A 27,120-nucleotide genomic window follows, 5' to 3' on the forward strand; every position below is an offset into this window, starting at 1 on the left:
AGCAGCTGATATTTGACAAAGGCCCAGTGTCAGTTAATTGGGGAAAAGATAGTCTCTTTAACAAATGGTGCTGGCATAACTGGACATCCATTTGCAAAAAAATGAAACAAGACCCGTACCTCAAACTATGCACAAATACTAACTCCAAGTGGATCAAAGACCTAAACATAAAGACTAAAACGATAAAGATCATGGAAGAAAAAATAGGGACAACCTTAGGAGCCCTAATACAAGGCATAAACAGAATACAAAACATTACCAAAAATGACGAAGAGAAACCAGATAACTAGGGGCTCCTAAAAATCAAACACCTATGCTCATCTAAAGACTTCACCAAAAGAGTAAAAAGACCACCTACAGATTGGGAAAGAATTTTCAGCTATGACATCTCCAACCAGCGCCTGATCTCTAAAATCTATATGATTCTGTTAAAACTCAACCACAAAAAGACAAACAACCCAATCAAGAAGTGGGCAAAGGATATGAACACGCACTTCACTAAAGAAGATATTCAGGCAGCTAACAGATACATGAGAAAATGCTCTCGATCATTAGCCATTAGAGAAATGCAGATTAAAACTACGATGAGATTCCATCTCACTCCAACAAGGCTGGCATTAATCCAAAAAACACAAAATAATAAATGTTGGAGAGGCTGCGGAGAGATTGGAACTCTTATACACTGCTGGCAGGAATGTAAAATGGTACAATCACTTTGGAAATCTATCTGGCGTTATCTTAAACAGTTAGAAATAGAACTACCATACAACCCAGAAATCCCACTCCTCGGAATATACCCTAGAGAAATAAGAGCCTTCACACAAACAGATATATGCACACCCATGTTTACTGCAGCTCTGTTTACAATAGCAAAAAGCTGGAAGCAACCAAGGTGTCCATCAACGGATGAATGGGTAAATAAATTGTGGTATATTCATACAATGGAATACTATGCATCGATAAAGAACAGTGACGAAATCTGTGAACCATTTCATAACATGGAGGAACCTGGAAGGCATTAGGCTGAGCGAAATTAGTCAGAGGCAAAAGGACAAATATTGTATAAGACCACTATTATAAGATCTTGAGAAATAGTATAAACTGAGAAGAACACATACTTTTGTGGTTACGAGGGGGGGAGGGAGGGAGGGTGGGAGAGGGTTATTTACTGATTAGTTAGTAGATAAGAACTACTTTAGGTGAAGGGAAGGACAATACTCAATACACGGAAGGTCAGCTCAACTGGACTGGACCAAAAGCAAAGAAGTTTCTGGGATAAACTGAATGCTTCAAAGGTCAGCGGAGCAAGGGCGGGGGTTTGGGGACTATGGCTTAAGGGGACTTCTAAGTCAATGGCAAAATAATTCTATTATGAAAACATTCTGCATCCCACTTTGAAGAGTGTCGTCTGGGGTCTTAAATGCTAACAAGCGGCCATCTAAGATGCGTCAATTGGTCTCAAACCACCTGGATCAAAGGAGAATGAAGAACACCAAAGTCACACAATAACTATGAGCCCAAGAGACAGAAAGGGCCACATGAGTCAGAAACTTACATCATCCTGAGACCAGAAGAACTAGATGGTGTCCGGCCACAACCGATGACTGCCCTGACAGGGAGCACAACAGAGAACACCTGAGGGAGCAGGAGATCAGTGGGATGCAGACCCCGAATTCTCATAAAAAGACCAGACTTAATGGTCTGACTGAGACTAGAGGAATCCCGGGGGTCATGGTCCCCAAACCTTCTGTTGGCCCAGGACAGGAACCATTCCCAAAGACAACTCATCAGACATGGAAGGGACTGGACAGTGGGCAGGAGAGAGATGCTGATGAAGAGTGAGCAACTTGTATCAGGTGGACACTTGAGACTGTGTTGGCATCTCCTGTCTGGAGGAGGGATGGGAGGATATAGAGAGTTGGAAGCTGGCAAAATTGTCACGAAAGGAGAGACTGGAAAGGCTGACTCATAAGGGGTAGAGCAACTGGGAGTATGGAGTAAGGTGCATATAAACTTATATGTGACAGTCTGACTTGATTTGTAAACGTTTACTTGAAGCTCAATAAAAGTTAAAAAAAAAAAAAAGTTGAACATAGAACTAGATCCAGCAATTCCACTCTTAGGTATATAGCCAAGAGACAGGAATGCAACGACACGAACAGACACACATACACCAGGGTTCATTGCAGCACTGTTCATAATTGTCCAAATGTAGAAACAACTAAAAAAAGTCCATAAACAGACAAATGAATAAACAAAATGTGGTATACACACAATGGAATATTACTCAGCCTAAAAAAAAAAAAAAAAATTTTTTTTTTTTTTTTAAAGAAAGTGAAGTCATAAAGCATGTCACAACATGGATTAAACTTTGAAAACAGTATGCCAAGCAAAGTCAGTCAGTCACAAAAGGACAAAAAATGTAGGATTCCACTTATATGAAATATGTAAACAAACCAAAAAACAAAATCCTTTGCCCTCGAGTCAATTCCGAGTCACAGGAACCCTGCAGAGCAGAGCTGAATTTCCCTGTAGGGTTTCCAGGAAACCCTGGTGGCATAGGGTTTAAGAGCTATGGCTGGTGACCAAAAGGTTGACAGTTCAAATCTACCAGGCGCCCCTTGGAAACCCTCTGGGGCAGTTCTACTCTGTCCTTTAAGGTCACTATGAGTTAGAATCTGCTGGATGGCAATGGGTTGGTTTTTTTTTTGTTGTTGTTGTTTTTGTTATTAGTGGTTATCAGGGCCAGGAAGGAGGGTAAAGGAGGAGTTTTTACTTATGGGGAAGAGAGTTTACGTTAATGGTGGTGGGATAATTTGGAAAAGGGTAGCGAAAATGATTGTATGACTTGAAGAATGTAACCCATGTCACTGATATATATACTTGTATAAATTGTTGAATTGGTGTTTTTTTTGTGTGTGTGTGTATGTTCACCAGAATGAAAAAAAGAGAAAAGAATATTTATCAGAATAAAATTGTGCCTTACAAAGTAAAAATGTTAAAAAAAAAAAAAAACCCAGAAAAATGATACAACTATTACATTTTCCGAACACCTCGAAACACTGTCTATCCATGGATCGGCATAGGCCATTATAGCAAAAAGCAGTCTCATTCAGGCATTGTTCGAAATTAAGAGTGTTCATGTCAGGTCCACACAGTTCAGACGTTCCGTTACAATATTCTATAAGATCACATGGATCTACGCTTTCCCTGCAAACTTCCCCGTGTTCGGTTACCTGTGAGAAAAAAAAAAACTATTTTAAGGGCTTCAATAAATGTCAAAAATGAATTTAAATAGGTATATCCCATTTGTGAATATTGTTTCTACCACCACTACATGTTTAACTACTTAAAGTAAAATTATGGATTTACAAAAAAACTCTAGTGAAATAGGTTGAAAACCTCCCAGATTTCCACAAATGGGTGAATGGATAAACAAATGTGGTATATGCAGACTACGGAATATATTCGGCCATGAAAGAAATGAAGTACCGATACATGATGCGACGTGGGTGAATCTCAAAAGCATTGTGCTCAGTGAGAGAATCCAGACACAAAAGGTCACATACTGTACCGTTCTGTTAATATGAAATATCCAGCATATGTAAACCCACAGAGACCGGATGCAGGCTGTGGAGTGTCAGGGACTTGGGAAAGAAGAGAATGGGAAGCAACTGTTCCCGGGCACAGGCTTTCCCTTTGGAGTGGTGAAAACGTTCTGGAACTATCTAGAAGCAGTGGTTGCAAAACATTTTGAATGTATTCAATACAACTAAATTGTCCATATTAAAAGGATTAAATTTTGTTATGTGAATTTCACCTGAATTAAGACTTAAAATAGTTCTTGTAAAAGCTCTCATAGCTCAATTTTTTCAGTCACCCTGAATACCTGTTTCGATATGAATAGAAAATATCTGTTTTAAAGCTAGACTTACTGGTTTTTCAACTTTTTTTTCTTGGGACCTACTTACACTCCTGAAATGTTGTACTAATTCAGATGCCAAAACAGTGAGCTAAGACAGTACACAGAGATGTTATCCGTGAGGCACTCCTTAGCAACTTGGTACCGTGAATTTCATTTTATCAAAAGTGAAAATTACCTTCATTTTAAAGAAATATTCTGTGGCACGTCATCAGAGGCCAAAGGGCTGTTTAGCAAAGCTTTACTATGCCAGCAGACTGATGTGAAGACAAAGGCCAACATGAGAGCTCTGGAGAAGGGAAAAACAACAAGGCCTACGGCTAAGAATAGAAGATCTAAGCTGACCTCTGTATTCAAGCACCTCGAAAAGAAATAACCACTGGCTTTGTTTTTAACATCATACAGCAAGAAAGGATACACCATAAAACTAAGTAAGATTTTATCTGTATCGAAAAAACAAATCTAGCAATCGACAATCTCTAAGTAATCAGCTTTTGTATTTGTCTTGGGCTCCTCAAAGTGCCACAACCAAAGTGGGATGCTAGAAGGAAGCAATCCCCAGAAGACAAATTTTACCCAATTCTCCTCTCAGATGTGGTTACAAAGGAAATTTGAACAGGACACTTCCAAAAGGAAGTCAAGGACTCTATGCACATTCGGAGCCAGAAGTCCCTGCCAAGCTGAACTTCAGTATTTGATCTATGCCGCAAATTACTGAGTGTTCTACAGGGATTCCCTTTCTTCCATTTTCAGAATGAGAGTTATTACTGTGGTGGTGGGGTTTTTTTTTCCCCCCTTACCCCAACATTGCATGGCAAGTATGTGCTGGGCAGTTTATTTATAATTTTGTCAGAATTTATTTGATAAAGAAAAACTACATTCAGGAATAACAAAAAGGAATCCACAACACCCCAATTATCTGGCATGGTCAGTGGATGCAATCATTGGCTCTGGGTCGATATGGAAACTGTATATGAAAAGCAGAGCTAAGAAAGAGATCGAGAGAAACACCTAATGATCTCCTCTGCATTCTCGAACCAGCTGTGTAAGGATCACATTTCTATCCTTCACCATCAAAAAAGACTAATAAGCTTGAAACCAAATGCAATAACAGAAAATATCTTCAGGAATAACACTTCCTCTAAAGATAGTGTTTTAAGAATATTTAAAGACATGAGAAAATATCCATAGGCTATTGCGCAGTGGATAAAAAGAAAAAACTCACCAAAAAGTAAATGAAGGAAAATGTTTGAAAGAAGTTTGTTAGAAATAAAATAAAACTAAAAAACAAACGCAAATTCGAATCAGATTAAAGACCTAAATGTGTAAACCAAAACCACAAAATTCTTAGAAAGAAATGCAGGGGCAGTGCTGCCGGGCCTAGCTTTTAACGATGGATTATCAAATATCATAACAAAAGCACAAATAGCAAAAGACAAAATAAAGGGGAATACATAAAAATTAAAACCTTTTGTTCATCAGAAGACCTTACCAAAAAAGTTAAAAGACAAACTACCGGCTGGGAGAATATCTTTGAAACCATATATCTGGTAAGAGTCTCATAACCGAAATGTATATAAAACTTAGACCACTTAACAGCAAAAGACAAATAACCCAATCATAAAAGGGACAAAGGATATGAATAGACATTTCACCAAAGAGGACATTAAAATGGCCACCAAACATATGAAAAGATGCTCAATGTCATTAGCCAATGGAGAGATGCAAATCAAAACCACAATGAGATACTATTTCACTCCCACTAGGATGGCTAAGACTAAAAACCAACAAACAAAGAAACCCAGAAATTAATAAATGTTGGAGAGGATATGGAAATATTAAAGCCCTTATTCACTGCTGCTGGGAATGCAAACTGCTACAGCCCTTGTGGAAAACAGAGTGGGGGTTTCTCAGAAAACTAAAAAAGGAACTATCATGTGACCTTGTAATTCCATTCCCGGGCATATATCCAAAAGACTTAAAAGCAGAGCCTCAGACAGATACTTGTACACCAATGTTTATTGCAGCTCTATTCACAATAGCCAAAAGGTGAAAACAAACTAATGCTCATCAACAAATGAATGAATAAATAAAATGTGGTACATACTACTCAGCCAGTAAGAGAAATGAAGTCTTAATACATGCTACAATAGGAATGGAGCTTGAAAACACTATGCTGAATGAAATAAGTTGATCACAAAAGGACACATATTGTATGGCCTCGCTTATTATATATAATAAGACAAGAACAAGCAAATGTATAGAGACCAAAGTTTATAAGTAGTTAACAGGGGCAGGATGGGGGGGGGGTGGTTAACAGTGACGGAAAAATCATATTTACTAAGAGTAGGGTTGCACAGTGAATTACCGTAATTGTTGTTAATAAGTTGTACCTGTGTAAGAAGTTAACTGGCAAAAGTGTGATAGATACATTTACAAAAACGACAGAAGAAAGAAAAATAGCTACGGAGGTTGTTTATGTGAAACCAAATACCTCATGGGCTTTGGTTCCTTGGTTTGGATTTTTAGGGTCATGGTTTCATGGCTATCTCAGTTCATTAGCCTAATAATGTATTTCGTGCTTCTGCTCTAAGAGTTAGGAATAGGAGAGGGACATGGAATGCATGGCTAATTGCTTAACTGAACAAATACCCCCTTTGCCATAAGACCAGAAGTGGATGGTGCCCAGCTACCATTATTGAACATTTTGATCAAAGATTCTATAGAAGAATTCTGATCAGAAGGGGGAAAATGCAGAACAAAATTTCAAGTTCTCATGGACTCTAGACTTTCTGGAACCATGGAAGCTGGATGAACCCTTGAAACTACTGCCCTGAGATAATCTTTAAACCTTAAACCAGAAATATTCCCTGAAGTCTTCTTAAAACAGTAGCTTACTCGGTTAAAAATGTCTGCATGAGTATTATGCTCTTTTAAGAGCTATCTATATGGGAGCAAATTGACAACAGTACCTCAAAAGATTAGACAGAAACCTTAAGGGACGGTGAGTTTTTGTTAATGGGAGAGGAATAACTCAGAAAAGAAGGATTAAGATGGTTGTACAACTTGAAAAATGCCATCAGTGTCATTGAATCGTACATGTAGAAAGTACTGAATTGGGGTATGTTTTGCTGTGTATATTCTCAACAACAAAAAAATAAAATTTAAAAAATGCATAAGAACACAAAAAAGTTCATGGAAAAATAAAAAAACAATGTGATATTTTGAAAACTTACTTGACAAGTTTTTGGGTTACAGCATGGTCCAGTGCCACATTCTGCAGATTCAAGCAGAGTACAGTCGAGAGGATTACAGCATTTCTTATATTCACAGGCCTAAATGCAAATATAATCAAGTAAAGTTACAGGGATTTTTAATCAAAACTTTACTTACTTTCAAAACAAAGTATGTCTTTAATGTTAGCTACAATCACACCATACATTTACACTTGTGTTTATTTTTAACACTATTTGAATTAAACTTAATATATTTTATCTTTAAGAAGAAAGGATGATAATGAAATAATACATACATAATTCCATGCTCGCTCAAGAATTTGAACTCTGTTAAAAATGTTAGTACATTTCTTTGAACCTTCTTTCTGAGCATAAATGTATGTAATACAAATTTTTAGAATCTTTATTAAATTTATGATATCATAAGAACTTTTCTACATTATCAAGTATTTTGAAATATCATATTTGGAATATATAACAATTTATGGATGTAACGAAGTAGAGTTCTCTAAATTGTTAACAATATTTCATTATTGAAAATGATGTTTCAAAGAAAAACCTTGTTCTTCTTTTTTTAGCTTCCTGATTTTATCCTAAATATTAACTTTAGGATTTGAGTTATTAGGCAATAAAACCAAGGAACCTACTGCCATCAACTACCCCACAGGGTTTCCAAGGAGCAGCTGGTAGATTCAAACTGCCAACCTTTTAGTTAGCAGCCATAGCTCTTAACCACTGTGCCACCCTGGCTCCATTAGGTAATAGAGTATGGAAATATTAACATACCTGAATTAGCTACTGTAAAGTTATCTTTTCTGTGCAAGAGTGACTATTTTGCTAGTTTGATAGTAATATTTAAAAATTAGTAAGTAGCAAAAAAAATTATATTTGTTTTAATTTTGCTATTTTTATTAATAATGTGTTAAAATTTTTACATATCTGTACAGTCTGGTGAGTTCACCTGGTAATTAAAAGGTTGGCAGTTCGAATCCACCAGCCACTCCTTGGAAACCCTATGGGGCAGCACTACTCTGTCCTACAGGGTCACAATGAGTCAGAATCAACTCAATGACAATGGATTTGGCTTTTTTGAGTTTGGAGCCTGTATTTTTGTAGAAGTATTCATTTGCTTATCTGTTGCCTTTAATTGTAGCCACTGGTACTATATTACCAATATTAACTCCTAGCAAGTAATACAGTAATTAACACATTTTCAAATTTGCTGTGGCATCTTAGTTTTCTTTAGCAATTTTTGATGTTGTCAAATAGCAAAATATATAAAGGCTGAGGTCTATCATCTTTTCTTTGGGGTGACATTCTTTGTGTCTATGGATAAAACTTTCCCCATCCTAACCCATGTACATATGTGGGTATAGATGGTGTTTGTAAAATGTTTGGAATGTCTATTTCTTTATTCATTGCTATTTTATTTTGATTTCTTAAACTAGTATGTTATTACAGAAGCTGTAATAATGCATCTTTTACCCCAAAGAGTAATTTATCAGTTGCATTTGTAGAAATATAACTTATTACTGATTGTTTTGTGATACCTGCAAAATTAGGTATAATATCTTCAGTGACAGTAACTTTATATTATTAAGGAGCCCTGGTGGCGACGTGGTTCAGAGTTCAGCTGCTAACCAAAAGTCTGGCAGTTCAAATACACCAGCCACTCCTTGGAAACCTTATAGGGCAGTTCTACTCTGTCCTGTAGGATCATTATGAGTCAGAATTACCTGGGTGGCAATGGGTTTAGTTTTCAGTTTCATGTTATTAAACTATTATCAAAAACTATATTACTCTGTAACCTGTGTTGATATTTATATGTCTAATTGTATTCATTGTTCTTGTTTTCAAGTCTCAATATTAAAGAGTATGTTATACTTCACAATATAAATACTTTAATGAAAATTTTGTATTATCAACACTTTTTACTATAGATGGAAGATTAAGCTCACATTAAATATAAGTAATGCAGAAAAAAAGCAAAAAAAGAAAGAAAGAAAAGATACAAAAGGTAAAATTCCAAAGGCTAGAACCAAAGAAAGAGCCTATGGTAGGAAACAGGATTTGACAACGCTCATCATATAACTGGAATCTGGACTGAATGTAGAGATTAGAAAATTAATTTTAATGATTTCTGCTTTCAAAATGGAATCCAAACATGGGACTGAGCATTAAGCAAGGGCAAGGCGAGCAAATCCCACCTTTACTGCTAACTGCATGCTACGGACCAGCATTAATCCCATTCCTAGCATGAGCGCAATTCCCACTTTAATTTCCCAGGAGACCCCTAAGACTGTCTTTCAGGAACCAAGAAGAAAAACACAACTTACTTTAGGTAAGGTAATGCATTACCACACAGTCTACACCCTTGCCTTTTGATCATGGTCTCTTTCATACGCTAATATTTGGAGGATGAAGCCCAACTTGCCCTACGTTTGACCATCTGCATCAGTATTTAACAGTACCAGCATTAGCCTACAAACTGAAAATTAAGAGTCAAAACCCAGCCACCATTACTGAATGTCTTGATCAAAGATTCTATAGACGAATCCTGATCAAAAGAGAAAATGCACAACAGAATTTCAAATTCTCATGGAATCCAGGCTTTCTGCAGCCATTGAGGATGGATGAGCCTTGGAAAACAAGGCCCTGAGATAACCGTTAAACCCTAAACCAAAAATATCTCCTGAAGTCTTTATTAAACCAAACAACAGTTTAGCTGAACAAAAAAGTTTACCTTGAGTATTGTGCTTTTTTTTTAAATTATGCTTTAGGTGAAAGGTGTCAGCTCAATTTAATTTCTCATACAAATATTTATATGCATATTGTTATGTGACACTAATTGCAATCCCTATAATGTGACAGCACACTCCTTCTTCCCACCCCAGGCTTCCCATGTCCATCCAACCTGCTCCTGTCCCTTACTGCCTTCTCATCCTGCCTCTGGACAGGAGCCGCCCATTTGGTCTGAACTAACAAGCACCACTGTTATGTTTTATAGTCCAGTCTAATCTTTGTCTGGAAACCCTTGTGGCATAGTGGTTAAGAGCTACGGCTGCTAACCAAAAGGTCAGCAGTTTGAATCCACCGCACGTTCCTTGGAAACCATATGGGGCCCTATAGGGTCGCTATGAGTCAGAATCAACTCAACTGCAATGGGTATGGGTAATCTTTGTCGGGAAAGGTTTTAATCCTGGGTTAACAGAGCATCCGGGGGCATGGCTTCGAGGGCTCCCACAGTCTCAGTCAGACCATTAAGTCTGGGCTTTTTACATGAATTTGAATTGTGCTCCACACTTATCTCGTGCTCCTTCAGAGACTCTGTTGTGTTCCCTGTCAGGGTGATCATTGGTGGTAGCCAGGCACCATCTAGTCCTTCCAGTCTCAGGTCCTTGGAGTCTCTGGTTTATGTGGACTTTTTGTCTCTTAGGCTAATATTTTCCTTGTGTCTTTGGTGTTCTTCATTCTCCTTTGCTCCAAGTGGGCTCGGGCCAATTGATACATCTTATAAGGCAGCTTACTAGCTTCTAAGACCCCAGACGCCCTTCACCAAAATGAGATGCAGAACATTCTCTTAATGAACTTTGTTATGCCAACTGACCTAAATATCCCCTGAAACCATGGTCCCCAGATCCCAGCCCCAGCTAATTTGTCCCTCAAAGTATTTGGCTATGTTTAGGAACTTCTTAGCTTTTCCTTTACTCTAGTTGTGCTGACTTCTCCTGTATTTGTGTTGTCCTTCCCGTCACCTAAGGTGATTCTTGACTACCATCTAGTTACATTTCCTTCTCCCTACCTCCCACCTTGTAACCATCAAAGATTGTTTCCTTCTGTGTTTAAACTTTTTCTTGAGTTCTTATAATAGTGGTCTCATACAATATTTGTCGTTTTGGACTGACGAATTTCGCTCAGCACAATGCCTTCCATATTCATCCATGTTGTGAGATCTTTCACGGAATATCGTTCTTTGTCATTTCGCAGTATTCCACTGTGTGTATATACCATAATTTGTTTATCCAAAGAAGAACAAGAACAAAGTAGAAGGCTTCACACTACCATTTTAGAACCTATTATACCTCCACGGTAGTCAAAACAGTTTGGAGTATATACCATAATTTGTTTATCCAAAGAAAAAGAACAAAGTAGGAGGCCTGTTGTGAACAGTGCTGCAGTGAATACGGGTGTGCACGTATCTATTCCTGTGATGGCTTTTAATTCTCTAGCATATATTCCAAAGAGTGGGATTGCTGGATCCTATGGTACTTCTATTTCTAGCTTTTAAGGAAGCTCCAAATTGATTGTACCATTTTACATTCCCACCAGAAGTGTGTAGGTGTTCTAGTCTTTCCAACATTTACTATTTTGTGTTTTTTGGATTAGTGCTAGCCTTGTTGGGGTGAGATGGTATCTCATTGTAGTTTTGATTTACATTTCTCTAATGGCTAATGATCATGAGCATTTCCTCATGTATGTTAGCCGCCTGAATGACTTCTTTGGTGAAGTGTCTGTTCAAATCCTTTCCCCATTTTTAACCTGGATTATTTGTCTTGTTGTCCTTAAGATACGGCAGTATCTTGCAGATGTTAGAGATTAGACACTTATCGGATATGTCCTAGCCAAATTTTTTCTCCCAGTCTGTAGGTATTCTTTCCACTCTTTTGGTGAAGTCTTTTGATGAGCATAAGTGTTTGATTCTTAGGAGCTCCCAGTTATCTACTTTCTCTTCTGGTGTTTCTGCAATGTTAGTTATGGTTTGTATTCTGTTTATGCCATGTGTTAGGGTTCCCAGTATTGTGCCCCTTTTTTCTTCCATGATCTTATTACTATTTTAGTTTTTATATTTAAGCCTTTGATTGATTTTGAGTTAGTTTTTGTACATGGCATGAGGTACGGGTCTTGTTTCAATTTTTTGCAGATGGGTATCCAGTTACACCTGCACCATTTGTTAAGGAGACTCTCTTTTCCCCGATTGAATGGACTTTGGACCATCTCAAATATCAGCTGCTCATACACGGATGAATTTACATCTGGGTTCTCAATACTGTTCCACTGTCTATGTGTGTGTTGTTGTGCCAGTACTGAGCTGTCCTGACTACTGTGGACGTATAAAAAAAAGGTTCTAAAATTAGGTAGTGTGAGGCCTCCTAATTCGTTTTTCTTCAGTAAGGCTTTATTTATCTGGGGCCTCTTCCCTTTTGATATGAAATTGGTGATTTGTTCTCCATCTCGTTAACAAATGTTGGAATCTGGATCAGGATTGCATTGTATCTGTAGATCACTTTGGGTAGAACTAACATTTTCACAATGTTGAGCCTTCCCATCTATGAGCATGGTATGTTCTTCCACTTACATAGGTCTCTTTTACATTCTTACAGTAGCGTCTTGTAGTTATCTTTGTATAGGTCTTTTATATCTTTGGTTAGATTTATTCCTCAGTATTTTATCTTCTTGGGGGCTATTTTAAATGGTACTGATTTCCTTTTCGAAGTTCTCTTTGTTGGTGTACAGGAATCCAACTGATTTTTGTGTGTTTATCTTATATCCTGATACTTTGCTGAACTCTTAGTTCCAGTGGTTTTCTCGTAGATTCTTTGGGGTTTTCTGTATATAAGATGATACCATCTGCAAATGTTGCTGTTGTTAGCTGCCATCGAGTCAGTTCCGACTCATAGTGACACTGTGCACAACAGAACAACACACTGCTTACTCCTGTGCTATCCTCACAATCATTGTGATGCTTGAGCTCATTGTTGCAGCCACTGTGCCAATCCACCTCATTGAGGGTCTTCCTCTTTTCCACTGACCCTGTACTTTGCTAAGCATGATGTCCCTAGCCAGGGACTGATCCTTCCTGAAAACATGTCCAAAGTATGTAAGACACAGTCTCGCCATCCTAGCTTCTAAGGAGCATTCTAGTTGTACTTCTCCAAAGACAGATTTGTTTGTTCTTTTGGCAGTCCATGGTATATTCAATATTCTTCACCAACACCACAATTCAAAAGCATCAATTCTTCTTTGGTCTCCCTTATTCACTGGCCAGCTTTCACATGCATATGATGAGATTAAAAATACCATGGCTGGGTCAGGTGCACCTTAGTTTTCAAGGTGATATCTTTATTTTTGACACTTTAAACATGTCTTTTGCAGCAGATTAGCCCAGTGCAATGTGCCATTTGATTTCTTGACTACTCCTTCCATGGCTTGCTGATTGTGGATCCAAGTAAAGTGAAATCCTTGACAACTTCAATCTTTTCTCCGTTTATCATGATGTTGCTCATTAGTCCAACTATGAGAATTTTTGTTTTCTTTATGTTGAGGTGCAATCATTACTGAAAGCTGTGGTCTTTGATCTTCATGTAAGTGCTTCAATTCCTTTTCACTTTCAGCAATCAGGGTTGTGTCATCTGCATGACACAGGTTGTTAATAAGTCTTCCTCCAATCCTGATGCCATGTTCTTCTTCATATAATCCAGCTTCTTGGATTATTTGCTCAGCATACAGATTAAATAGGTATGGCAAAAAGACACAACCCTGACGCACACCTTTCCTGACTTTAAGCCACAAGGTATCCCTTTGTTCTGTCTGAACAACGGCCTCTTGATCTATGTAAACATTCCTCATGAACACAATTAAGTGTTCTGAACTTCCATTCTTCCCAATGTTGTCCATAATTTGTTATGAACCACACAGTCAAATGCCTTTGCATAGTCAATAAAACACAGGTAAACATCCTTCTGGTATTCTCTGCTTTCAGCCAGGATCCATCTCACATCAGCAATGATATCCCTGGTTGCACGTCTTCTTCTGAAACCGGCCTGAATTTCTGGCAGTTCCCTGTTGATATACTGCCTCAGCCGTTTTTAAATGATCTTCAGCAAAATTTGCCTTACATGTGATATTAATGATATTGTTCCATAATCTCCGTAATCAGTTGGATCACCTTTCTTGAGAATAGGCATAAATATGGATCTCTTCCAGTCAGTTGGCCAGGAAGCTGTCTCCCATATTTCATGGCATAGATGAGTGAGAACCTCCAGCGCTCCATCTGTTTGTTGAAACATCTCCATTGATATTCCATCCATTCCTGGAGCCTTGTTTTTCGCCAATGCCTTCAGAGCAGCTGGGACTTCTTCCTTCAGTACCATCGGTTCCTGATCATATACGACCTCTTGAAATGGTTGAATATCGACTAATTCTCTTTGGTATAATGACTCTGTGTATTCCTTCCATCTTCTTTTGATGCTTCTTGCATCATTTAATATTTTCCCCATGGAATCCTTCACTATTGCAACTTGAAGCTTGAATTTTTTCTTCAGTTCCTTCAGCTTCAGAAATGCCGAGCGTGTTCTTCCCTTTTGGTTTTCCATCTCCAGCTCTTTGCACATGTCATTATAATACTTTACTTTGTCTTCTCAAGCTACCCTTTGTAATCTTCTGTTCAGTTCTTTTACTTCATCATTTCTTCCTTTTGCTTTAGCTGCTTGACATTTGTAAGCAAGTTTCACAGTCTCCTCTGACATCCATTTTGGTCTTTTTTTTGTTTCCTGTCTTTTCAATGACCTCTTGCTTTCTTCATGTATGACATCCTTGATGTCATTCCACAACTCGTCTGGTCTTCGGTCACTAGTGTTCAATGCATCAAATCTATTCTTGAGATGGTCTCTAAATTCAGATGGGATATATTCAAGGTCATATTTTGGCTGTTGTGGACTTGCTCTGATTTTCTTCAGTTTCAGCTTGAACTTGCATATGAGCAATTGATGTTCTGTTCCACAGTCGGCCCCGGCCTTGTTCTAACTTGATGATATTGAGTTTTTCCATCATCTCTTTCCACAGATGTAGTCAATTTGATTCCTGTGTGCTCTATTTGGTGAGGTCCATGCATATAGTTGCCGTTTATGTTGGTGAAAGAAGGTATTTGCAATGAAGAAGTTGTTGGTCTTGCAAAATTCTATCATTCGATCTCCGGCATTGTTTCTATGATGAAGGCCATATTTTCCAACTACCAGTCTTCTTCTTTGTTTCCAACTTTTGCATTCCAATCACCAGTAATTATCAATGCATCCTGATTGCGTGTTCGATCAATTTCAGACTGCAGCTGCTGATAAAAATCTTCAATTTCTTCATCTTTGGTGTTAGTGGTTGGTGTGTAAACTTGAATAATAATTGTATTAACTGGTCTTCCTTGTAGCCATATAGGTATTATCCTATTACTGACAGTGTTGTATTTCAGGATAGGTCTTGAAATGTTCTTTTTGATGATGAATGCAATGCCATTCCCGGCATAATAGACTATATGACTGTCCGATTCAAAATGGCTGCTATCAGTCCATTTCAGCTCACTAATTCCTAGGATATTGACATTTATGCATTCCATTTCATTTTTGACGATTTCCAATTTTCCTAGGTTCATACTTTGTACATTCCAGGTTCCGATTATTAATGGCTATTTGAACCTGTTTCTTCTCATTTTGAGTCATGCCACAGCAGCAAATTAAGGTCCCGAAAGCTTTATTCCATCCATACCATTAAGGTCGACTCTACTTTGAGGAGGCAGCTCTTCCCCAGTTATCTTTTGAGTGCCTTCCAACCTGGGGGGCTCATCTTCCAGCAATCTATCAGACAATGTTCCACTGCTATTCATAAGGTTTTCACTGGCTAATGCTTTTCAGAGGTAGACTGCCGGGTCCTTTTTCCTAGTCTGTCTTACTCCAGAAACTCAGCTCCATCGTGACCCTGCTGATATCTGAATACTGGTGGCATAGCTTCCAGCTTCACAGGAGCACGCAAGAACCCACAATACAACAAACTGACAGATACGTGGGGTTGAAACAGGGAAGGATTCTATGGCAAAAATATTAAATGACCCAGGAAGCATCAAAAGGAGATAGAAGGAATACACAGAGTCATTATACCAAAAAGAATTAGTCGACGTTCAACCATTTCAAGAGGTAGCATATGATCAGGAACCCATGGCACTGAAGGAAGAGGTCAAAGATGCACTGAGGACACTGGCAAAAAACAAGGCTCCAGGAATTGATGGAATATCAATTGAGACGTTTCAAAAAATGGATGCAGTGCTGGACGTGCTCATTCATCTACGCAAAGAAATATGGAAGACAGCTTCCTGGCCAACTGACTAGGAAAGATCCATATTTATGCCTATTCCCAAAAAAGGTGATCCAACCGAATGCAGAAATAATAGAACGATATCATTAACATCATATGCAAGACAAATTTTGCTGAAGATCATTCAAAAACAGCTGCAGCAGTATATCAACAAGGAGCTGCCAGAAATTCAGGTCGGTCTCAGAAGAGGACATGAAGCCAGAGATATCATTGCTGATGTGAGATGGATCCTGGCTGAAAGCAGAGCATGCCAGAAGGATGTTTACCTGTGTTTTACTGTCTACGCAAAGGCATTTGACTGTGTGGATCATAACAAATAATGGATAATATTTCAAAGAATGGGGATTCCAGAACACTTAATTGTGCTCATGAGGAACGTTTACATAGATCAAGAAGCAGTTGTTCAGACAGAACAAGGGGATACCTTTTGGTTTAAAGTCATCAGGGTTGTATGCTTTCACCATACCTGTTCAATCTGTATGCTCAGCAAATAGTCTGAGAAGCTGAACTATATGAAGAACAACGGGGCATCAGGATTGGAGGAAGACTCAGTAACAACCTGTATTATGCAGATGACACAAACTTGATTGCTGAAAGTGAAAAGGACTTGAAATACTTACATGAAGATCAAAGGCCACAGTCTTCAGTATGGATTGCACCTCAACATAAAGAAAACAAAAATCCTTACAACTGGACCAATAAGCAACATCATGATAAACGGAGAAGAGACTGAAGTTGTCAAGGATTTCATTTTACTTGGATCTGCAGTCAACACCCATGGAAGCAGCAGTCAAGAAATCAAAAGATGCATTGCATTGGGCAAATCTGCTGTAAAGGACCTCTTTGAAGTGTTGGAAAGCAAAGATGTCACCCTGAAGATTAAGGTGCGCCTGACTCAAGCCATGGTGTTTTCAATCACATCATATGCATGAGAAAGCTGGACAATGAATAAGGAAGACTGAAGAAGAATTGATGCCTTTGAACTGTGGTGTAGGCAAAGAGTATTGAATATACCTTGGACTGCCAAAATGACAAACAAATCTGTCTTAGAAGAAGTACAACCAGAATGCTCTTTAGAAGCAAGGACAGCAAAACTGCATCTTACATACTTTGGACATGTTGTCAGGACGGGTCAGTCCCTGGAGAAGGACATCATGCTTAGCAAAGTACAGGGTCAGCGGAGAAGAGGAAGACCCTCAACAAGGTGGACTGACACAATGGCTACAACAGTTAGCTCAAGCATAACAAAGATTGTAAGAATGGCGCAAGATCAGCAGTGTTTCGTTCTCTTGTATATAGGGTCGCTATGGGTCAGAACCAACTCGACGGCACCTAGAAACTAACAACAACTCCTACAACTCAATAACAAAAAGATGAACAACCCAATCAAAAAACAGACCGAGGATATGAATAGACATTCTGCCAAAGAAGATACACAAATGGCCAATAAGTACATGTAAAGCTGTTCAGCATCATGTGTCATGATCGAAATGCAAATCAAGGCTACAATGAGATGCCACTTCACACCCACTTGGATGGCTATTAGAAAAACAAAGAACAACAGATGTTCGCAAAGATATGGAGAAACTGGAACCCTCGGCCACTGCTGTTGAGAGCGTAAAATGGTGCAGCTGTGGAAAACAGTTTTGCTAGTCCTCAGGAAGTTAAATATAAAGTTACCTTATGACCCAGTGTTATGGACTGAATTGTATCCCCCCAAAATATGGCTAAGCATAATTCCCAGTACTGTGTGGTTGTCTACCAATTTGTGATCTGATGTGATTTTCCTATGTGTTGTAAATCCTAACCTCTATGATGTTAATGAGGTAGGATTAGAGGCAGTTACGTTAGTGACGCAGGACTCAATCTACAGGATTAGGTTGTATTTTGAGTCAATCTCTCTGGAAGGAATCAAGCAAAAAGGAGACGGACCTCATGCCATCAAGAAAGAAGCACCAGCAGTGGCGCATGTCCTTTGGACACAGGGTCTCTGCACCAGGGGAAGATTGATGGCAAGAACCTTCCCACAGAACTGAGACAGGGAAAGCATTTCTTGGGAGCTGGCGCCCTGAATACAGACTTCTGGCCTCCTAAGGCCAGACTGCAAGAGAATTAACTGCTGTTTGTTAAAGCCATTCACTTGTGGTATTTCTGTTACAGCAGCACTAGACAACTAAGGCACCCAGCAATTGCATCTTAGGTATACACCCAAAAGATCTGAAATCAGGAACTCAAAAAAAAAAAAAATACTTCCATATCAATGTTCATTACAACATTATTCACAATAGCCAAAAAGTGGAAACAGCTGAATGTCCATAAACAGATGAATAAACAAAAATTTTAGATCCATTCAATGAAATATTGTTCAGTCATATCTAAGATGGATCAGTTGGTCTCAACCCACCTGGATCAAAGGAGAATGAAGAACATCAAGGACACAAGGTAATTATGAGCCCAACAGACAGAAAGGGCCACATAAACCAGAGACTACATCAGCCTGAGACCAGAAGAACTAGATGGTGCCTGGCTACAACCGATGACTGCCCTGATAGGGAACCCAACAAAGAACCCCTGAGAGAGCAGGAGAGCAGTGGGATGCAGACCCCAAATTCTCATAAAAAGACCGGACTCAATGGTCTGACTGAGATTAGAAGGACCCCAGTGGTCATGGCCCCCAGACCTTCTGTTGCCCCAGGACAGGAACCATTCCCAAAGCCAACTCTTCAGACAGGGATTGGACTGGACAATGGGTTGGAGAGGGATGCTGGTGAGGAGTGAGCTTCTTGGATCAGGTGGACACTTGAGACTATGTCGGCATCTCCTCCTTGGAGGGGAGACGAGAAGGCAAAGGATTAGAAGCTGGCGAACTGGACACAAAAAGAGAGAGTGGAGGGAGGGGGCAGGCTGTCTCATTAGGGGGACAGCAGTTGGGAGTATGTAGCAAGGTGTATGGAAGTTTTTGTGTGAGAGACTAACTTGATTTGTAAACTTTCACTTAAAGCACAATAAAAATTAGAAAAACACAAATATTATTCAGTCATAAAGAGAAATGAAGTTGTGATATATGCTATGACATGGATGAATCTGGAAAACATTATGCTAAGTCAAATAAGCCAGACACAAAAGAACAAAAATTATATAATTCCAGTTATATGAAATATATAGCACAGGCAAATTCATATAGACAAACAGTAGCTTAATGGTTACCAGGGATGTTTCTCTATATTCATAGCAAGTTATTGCTATGGAGTACAGAATTTTTATTTGGAGCCATGAAAACGTTTTGGAAATAAATATTAGTGAGGACTGTACAACACTGTAACTATAACTAATGCTGCTGAAAAGTACACTATAAGTGGTTAAAACGGAAAATTTTGTTATATGTATTTTACCATAATTAAAAAAAAAAAAGAAGTACATTAGGGCCAAAAAAAAAGATTATTTAAAAAGTTAATTAGTTGTATATTTTATAACTAATTCACATATTCAATACAACAAAATTGAAAAGCTGAAAAACTTAATACACATTACAAGAATCATAATCACATGACCCGTACTGAATAATCCATAAATAGAACCAGATGCAAAAATTATAGAGATGATGGAATTAAAAAAACAGAATATTTTAACAGCTATTTCTAATATACTCATGGCTTCAAAATACACAAGAACATAGTAAAAAGAGAAATGAAAATATAAAAAGGATAAAATATGTTAAAAAAGAAAAAAATATTTGAAAGAAAAATTAACCATATCCTTTAAAGAATAGATACAGCAAAAGAAAAGTTACTGATTTTGAAAATGTAGCAATAGAAAATATCCATATAAAACACTCAAAAAAATTATAACAGGCTCCACGAAATAAAGCATAAAATTATCACTATTTCATTCCAAGACATATTGCAAAGATGAAATCACTAATACAAATTTCTGTTGAAGCACATTAATTTACATTAACATAAATGACTTTTTTCATCAGAAGTTACATGGAAGAAAGTATAAAAACATGGAATACATTTAACATATTAATGATCAGTATAAAGAATATATAAAGAAATACAAAAATGCAATTGATAATTGATAATCTAATAGAGGAAAGAATAAACAGACAGTTCACATCAAAGAAGACATACATGGCTCCTAAACATATGAAGAGAAGTCCAATTTTACTAACAACCAAGGAAAGACCAACGAAATCACAATGAGTTATCATTTTGTACAGTTTCACCTGGCAAGAATTATGAAGTCCACAATACCACATGCCGAATAACCAAAAAACCAAACCAGTTGCCTCGAGTCAACTCCAACTCATAGAGACGCTATAGGACAGAATAGAACTGTGCCACAGGGTTTCCAAGAAGCGGCTGGTGGATTCCAACTGCCAACCTTTTGGTTAGCAGCCGAACTCTTAACCACTATGTTACCAGGGGTTCCCCATGTTGAATAGGTTATGGAAAAAACAGGATCTACTAGACAGTGAAAAGCAAGTTCCAGTGTAAATGAGCAAAACTGCTTAGCATTACTCAGGCATTACTCACCTATTTCATAATCCATAAATTTCATATTTAAATACATAGCCTTGAGGCTACCGTGCATCAGGCGTTAAGTATAAAATAAAACTGTTTAGACAATAAAATTGATCTCTGAACACTCAAAATACCTATCAACAGGAGGATAGATGAGTAATTCATATATTCCCATACCCTAATGCAAGACCAATGACTTCTTCATTGCAAATACATTCTTTCACCAACATAAACGGCGACTATACACATGGACCTCGCCAGATGGAACACACAGAAATCAAATTGACTACATCTGTGGAAAGAGATGATGGAAAAGCTCAATATCATCAGTCAGAACAAGGCCAGGGGCTGACTGTGGAACAGACCATCAATTGCTCATATGCAAGTTTAAGCTGAAACTGAAGAAAATCAAAGCAAGTCCACGAGAGCCAAAATATGACCTTGAGTATATCCCACCTGAATTTAGAGACCATCTCAAGAATAGATTTGATGCATTGAACACTAGTGATCGAAGAACAGAAGAGTTGTGGAATGACATCAAGGACATCATCCACGAAGAAAGCAAGAGGCCACTGAAAAGACAGGAAAGAAAGAAAAGACCAAGATGGATGTCAGAGGAGACTCTGAAAATTGCTCTTGAGCGTCGAGCAGCTAAAGCAAAAGGAAGAATTGATGAAGTAAAAGAACTGAACAGAAGATTTCAAAGGGCCTCTCGAGAAGACAAAGTAAAGTATTATAATGACATGTGCAAAGAGCTGGAGATGGAAAACCAAAAGGGAAGAACACACTCAGCGTTTCTCAAGCTGAAAGAACTGAAGAAAAAATTCAAGTCTCAAGTTGCAATAGTGAAGGATTCCATGGGGAAAATATTAAATGATGCAAGAAGCATCAAAAGAAGATGTAAGGTTTACACAGAGTCATTATACCAAAGAGAATTAGTCGATATTCAACCATTTCAAGAGGTGGCATATGATCAGGAACCGATGGTACTGAAGGAAGAAGTCCAAGGTGCTCTGAAGGCACTGGCAAAAAACAAGGCTCCAGGAATTGGAATATCAAAGGAGATGTTTCAACAAACAGATGCAGTGCTGGAGGTGCTCACTCATCTATGCCAAGAAATATGGAAGACAGCTTCATGGCCAACTGACTGGAAGAGATCCATATTTATGCCTATTCCCAAGAAAGGTGATCCAACCGAATGTGGAAATGATAGAACAATATCATTAATATCACACACAAGCAAAATTTTGCTGAAGATCATTCAAAAACAGCTGCAGCAGTATATCGACAGGAGACTGCTTGAAATTCAGGCTGCTGCAAAGGACCTCTTCATAGTGTTGAAGAGCAAAGATGTCACCCTGAAGACTAAGGTGCGCCTGACTCAAGCCATGGTATTTTCAATCACATCACATGCATGTGAAAGCTGGACAATGAATAAGGAAGACTGAAGGAGAGTTGACGCCTTTGAATTGTGGTGTTGGCGAAGAATATTAAATATACCATGGACTGCCAAAAGAACGAACAAATCTGTCCTGGAAGAAGTGCGGCCAGAATGCTCCTTAGAGGCAAGGATGGCGAGACTGCGTCTTACATACTTTGGACATGTTATCAGGAGGGATCAGTCTCTGGAGAAGGACATCATGCTTGGCAGAGTGCAGGGTCAGCAGAAAAGAGGAAGACGCTCATCGAGGTGGATTGACACAATGGCTGCAACAATGAGCTAAGCATAACAACGATTTTAAAGATGGCGCAGGACCAGGCAGTGTTTCGTTCTGTTGTGCATAGGGTTGCTATGGGTCGGAACCGACTCGACGGCACCTAACAACAACAACAACAACAATGCGTTATTACACATAAAAAAGGAGTATGGAAGAACTACATCTACACAAAATAACATGCATATTATCAGTAACACATGAAATAAAAATGTAGTCCCAGAGGTTATGCTACATTTTTAATAATGTTCTAAAACAGAAAGCTAATAATAACATTTAAAACTGCATTGTTAAAAAAATTCTGGATAGTGTTTACTTTTCTAGTAAATGAAGGGTGAGAAATAAGAAAGCGATGGCCATACATGTATCATTGTTGGGTCTCGTATTCAACACTAAGGGTAATGAACTAATGGTTATCATTAATCCAATTCTGTGAATCCAAGTTAAAATAAATGAAGTTCCCACAGATACAAGGGCTGACATTAGGGTTTGAGGAGGCAACCAACAACAAACATTTAGTAATCTAATCAACCTGTACAGTCACTTTGGAGGAATTCAGGAGATGATTGAAGTGACGATTATACTATTGACACCACCGATGTTTATGCTATTGATTGAGGATACAGAGGAGTACTATTACTATTAATGGTTACACAATGAAGAATCTATTTCTTTTTGACAGTCTAAACTTAACCTGTACTCAAATTCCACAAATGCTTCAAATTCAGGATCAGTTGCCCCATGTCCCATATACCCCCATTTTAGATATATGATAAAATGGTGCTGCATTAAAAAAAGAGAGAAAGAAAGAAAAGTCCTTCCCTTTTATAACGCATTGACAATTATAATACAACATGAGAAACACAAAACCAAATCTTTGGATAAGCTATTAATGTTCGCCACTAACCTCTGCACTGCCACAATCACACTCCTCTGGTGGCTCCAAACGGCCATTGCCACAAGTCGAATGACTTTGTCTTCCTTGGAAAGCCACTTTTGAAATTATTTGATTCTGAAGACATTCAAATTCAGGTTGTGTAACTACATGCTTAAATTCATCCAGGCTGCAGCTGCTAAAAAACTTTACACCATGGGAATGTCTAAAAGTGAATTATATTCCTTAGATGAATGGAATAAAGTCAGTATCAAATTAAAAGTCTTTAATATGGTGTTATGAATTTTATACTACTTCACTTATAGAAGGGGAGTCAAGAGGGAGGGTGATTTTCATTTTCAAAATACAATTCAATTCCGATTCTAATTTCTTTTTCAACTTTAGTATCTCCAAGAAAAATATAAATGAATTTCCTTGGAAAACTATAGGTGCATAAAGGGACACACATTTAATTTTATACGACTCGATTACGTGCTCCACTACTTATACAAGTCCCATTGGACTGCTTGTGTTTTGGCCTTCTTTGGAAATATCATTTAAACATCCTTGAAATGGTAAAAATCACACATAGTTTTTATTTAAATCTTGCACTTAACACTGTTGTCTGCCCACATAAAACTTTTAACTTGTCATAATTTAACTCGTTATAATTTCCACTTGTCGTCATATCAAAAGCAATTTTGCATCAAAATTCCAATTTTCTATCTAAATTAGGTTTTAATCTATAGCCTAAACCAATACATAATGGCAGAATACAAAAAAAAAAGAAAGAAAGAAAAGCAATAATATAAAAAATCAGCTCAATGATAACATCTAGCAAGTAGAGGAAGATAAAGGAAAAAACATCTCTGTATCATAGTTACGCAGCCTAAGTAAGTAAGGATATGTTAAAACACATAATACTTCCCACTACACAGTAAGTTCTATTTAAATGCTTCCTATTGTTATTATTTCCATTATTATTGTAAATATCACATTATTATAAACATTGTTACAAAAAACATCAATGATCATTAAGAAACTGGGTCGCTATGCGTCAGAATCGACTCAACGGCACTGGGTTTTTTTTTATTGTTATTATTTCCATTATTATTGTAAATATTACATTATTACAAACATTGTTACAAAAAACATCAACGATCATTAAGAAAATGGAACATACTAGAAAAATTGTGTGAAAAATAAAATACAAAACAATTGTGTTACTGAAAACATGGGTTTTTTTCTTTGGTAACAAATATTAATCAATCAATTCAAATACCTTAAAATATTTTTTCTTTGGTAACAAATATTAATCAAGCAATTCAAATATCTTAACATAGATGTATATAAAATGAATAAGCCCTAGTTATTTTTATTATCATTATCACCTTATATTTTAAATGACTTGTTTAATGAGTTTTTGTTTTATTTTATTAGCAATGTCTCTTACAGAAATTAAGCAAATATAGTACAAAGAATGAACTTTTCTTTCCGGAAACAGTCTCCAACAAGATGTTCTGAGAGCTGTAAATACTTTAATGTGTAATTCTTACATAGAACCAAATTCTCCTACATAAGCAAAATAGAACGACCACAATTAGGAAATTAATAATGACACATTACTAACTCCTAATCCTAATCCTCAGGCTCCGTTCAAATTTCCCCAAATATCACACGATTTATATTTTATAGCAAAAAGATTCTGTTCACAGTCAAGCACTGCATTTGTCATGTTTCCTTAGTTCAGCTGCCTAAGTTTTTTGTTGCCTTTCATGTCCTTGAAGTAGTTTATGGTTACAGGTTAATTATTTGGTATAATGTCCTCCAATTTCAGTTTACGGACTATTTACACAGGATTTGATCAAATGTGTTGTGTTGGCAGAAATATCCCAAGGGTGTAGCTGCATTTGTCTCATTGAATCCTGACAGATGACACAAGATTTTAATTTGTCATATTACTCGTAAGAGTCACTTTGACCAGTTGATTAAGGTGTGTTTGCCAGTATATATGGTGACTTTTTTTTCTTTCTTATCAATTAACAAGTATTTTGGGAGAAGTACTTTGATTCTACGCAAATATGCCATTTCTAATTCAAATTTTGATTTTTTAATTTGTGTATTTATGTCAGTATAGAGTCATGTTTCCTACTTTATTCAGTGAGTTATAATTCATTATGATCTTGATTATATTTGGCACTCAAATTGTCCCAGGTTTAGCTAGTGGGAGCTCTTTCAAACTGGCCTTTGTGTCCTTTTGACAAATCACCGTAATTCATTGAACACCTGTTTATTTCCTGACACAAGATGTTCCAGGTTCATTTGTACTTTCTCTGCCTCTCCCTGGAATAAATCATTCTTTTAGAAGGTATCTAAAAACCACAATCTGGGTGATACATGGGCTAACTGCTATCAGATTTCTTAGGGTTCATGCCAAGATCATTCCAACATCTTAAGAATTTTTCACAATCTCTTTTCTCTCACCTACAATTTATAAAATTCTCACCAAGTTTTGACTAATGTGACAGCATTAGCTCATTGACATTTTCTTCCCATGAGGACAACAACTTGGGGTGAGGATTATTCAAATAATTCTGGGTTCCCAGGTTTGTGAGATTTTCAGAGACCCCATGTGCCCCTTCTATTTCCTCCCACACAGCTGCTTCCTTTATTCAGGTCTCATTATGCCAGAGGACTGGCTGTACCTGCTGGTATTTTTGATGCATCCCAGCTTTGGGGGAAGTTGTTATATATTCTTTATTATTATTTCCCTAGTTGTATTTTGTGAAATAATTTGTGGAGACTAAAATACCATGCTGATGTTTTTACCATGTTGCCTCTATCCTTTCACTTGCTCTTAAAACACATCCATCCCTAGGTTTCAAAGACTCAGACTATCTAGATTCTTTTCCTAAAGTTTTCTTTCTTTCTGCTCCTTCTGACTCTGTTGCTGCTTTCCCCTAAATGACTCAGTCTGTATATACAATAACTGCCCAAAGCCTGTTCTTAAGGCACTGAGCTTGTCCTCAGAGATCTAGAACCACAGAACTAATTGTACACCTAACAACTTACCCGGGTGTCTCAGAATATCTTAATTTTAACGTCCACAGACTATAATCATGATTTTCCCACATTTTTTTCTTTCCTAAAATACTGGCATTTATTCAAAGTTTGTTGGAAAGTAGTGATATCTGAATTTAGTGATGATCTCAAGAATAGATTTGACACGTTAAATACTAATGATCGGAGACCAAATCAGTTGTAGGATGACATCAAGGACATCATACATAAAGGAAGCAAAAGGTCATTAAAAAGATGGGAAAGAAAGAAAATACCAAAATGGATGTCAGAAGAGACTCTGAAACATGCTCTTGAACACAGAGTAGCTGAATCAAAAGGAAGACATGATCACGTAAAAGAGCTGAACAGAAGACATCAAAGGGCAAATCAAAAAGACAAAGAAAAGTATTATAAAGAAATGTGAAAACACCTGGAGTTAGAAAACCAGAAGTGAAGAACATGCTTGGCATTTCCCAAGATGAAAGAACTGAAGAAAAAAGTCAAGTCTTGAGTTGCAATACTGAAGGATTCTATGGGCAAAATACTGAATGATGCAGGAAGCATCAAAAGAAGATGAAAGGAAAACAACAGCGTCACTTTCCAAAAAGAACTGATTGACGTTCAACCATTTTAGGGGGTAGCATATGATCAA

The 27,120-nt window shown here is 37.6% G+C and overlaps 1 protein-coding gene across 1 annotated transcript in view; it reads right to left on the minus strand.

The window, feature by feature from the left end:
* Positions 1-27,120, minus strand: part of LOC126065484 (A disintegrin and metallopeptidase domain 3-like) — a 118,009-nt gene that overhangs the window by 12,913 nt on the left and 77,976 nt on the right. Inside the window, exons 12-14 of the mRNA XM_049865505.1 lie at positions 23,442-23,634; positions 7,159-7,257; positions 3,041-3,236 (exon numbers count right to left, since the gene is read on the minus strand). Of these exons, the coding sequence (XP_049721462.1) occupies positions 3,041-3,236; positions 7,159-7,257; positions 23,442-23,634 (488 nt within the window). The remainder of the gene's footprint in view (positions 1-3,040; positions 3,237-7,158; positions 7,258-23,441; positions 23,635-27,120) is intronic.

The sequence above is a fragment of the Elephas maximus genome, chromosome 22, assembly GCF_024166365.1.
Source record: "Elephas maximus indicus isolate mEleMax1 chromosome 22, mEleMax1 primary haplotype, whole genome shotgun sequence".
In the NCBI taxonomy this organism is placed as follows: domain Eukaryota; kingdom Metazoa; phylum Chordata; class Mammalia; order Proboscidea; family Elephantidae; genus Elephas; species Elephas maximus.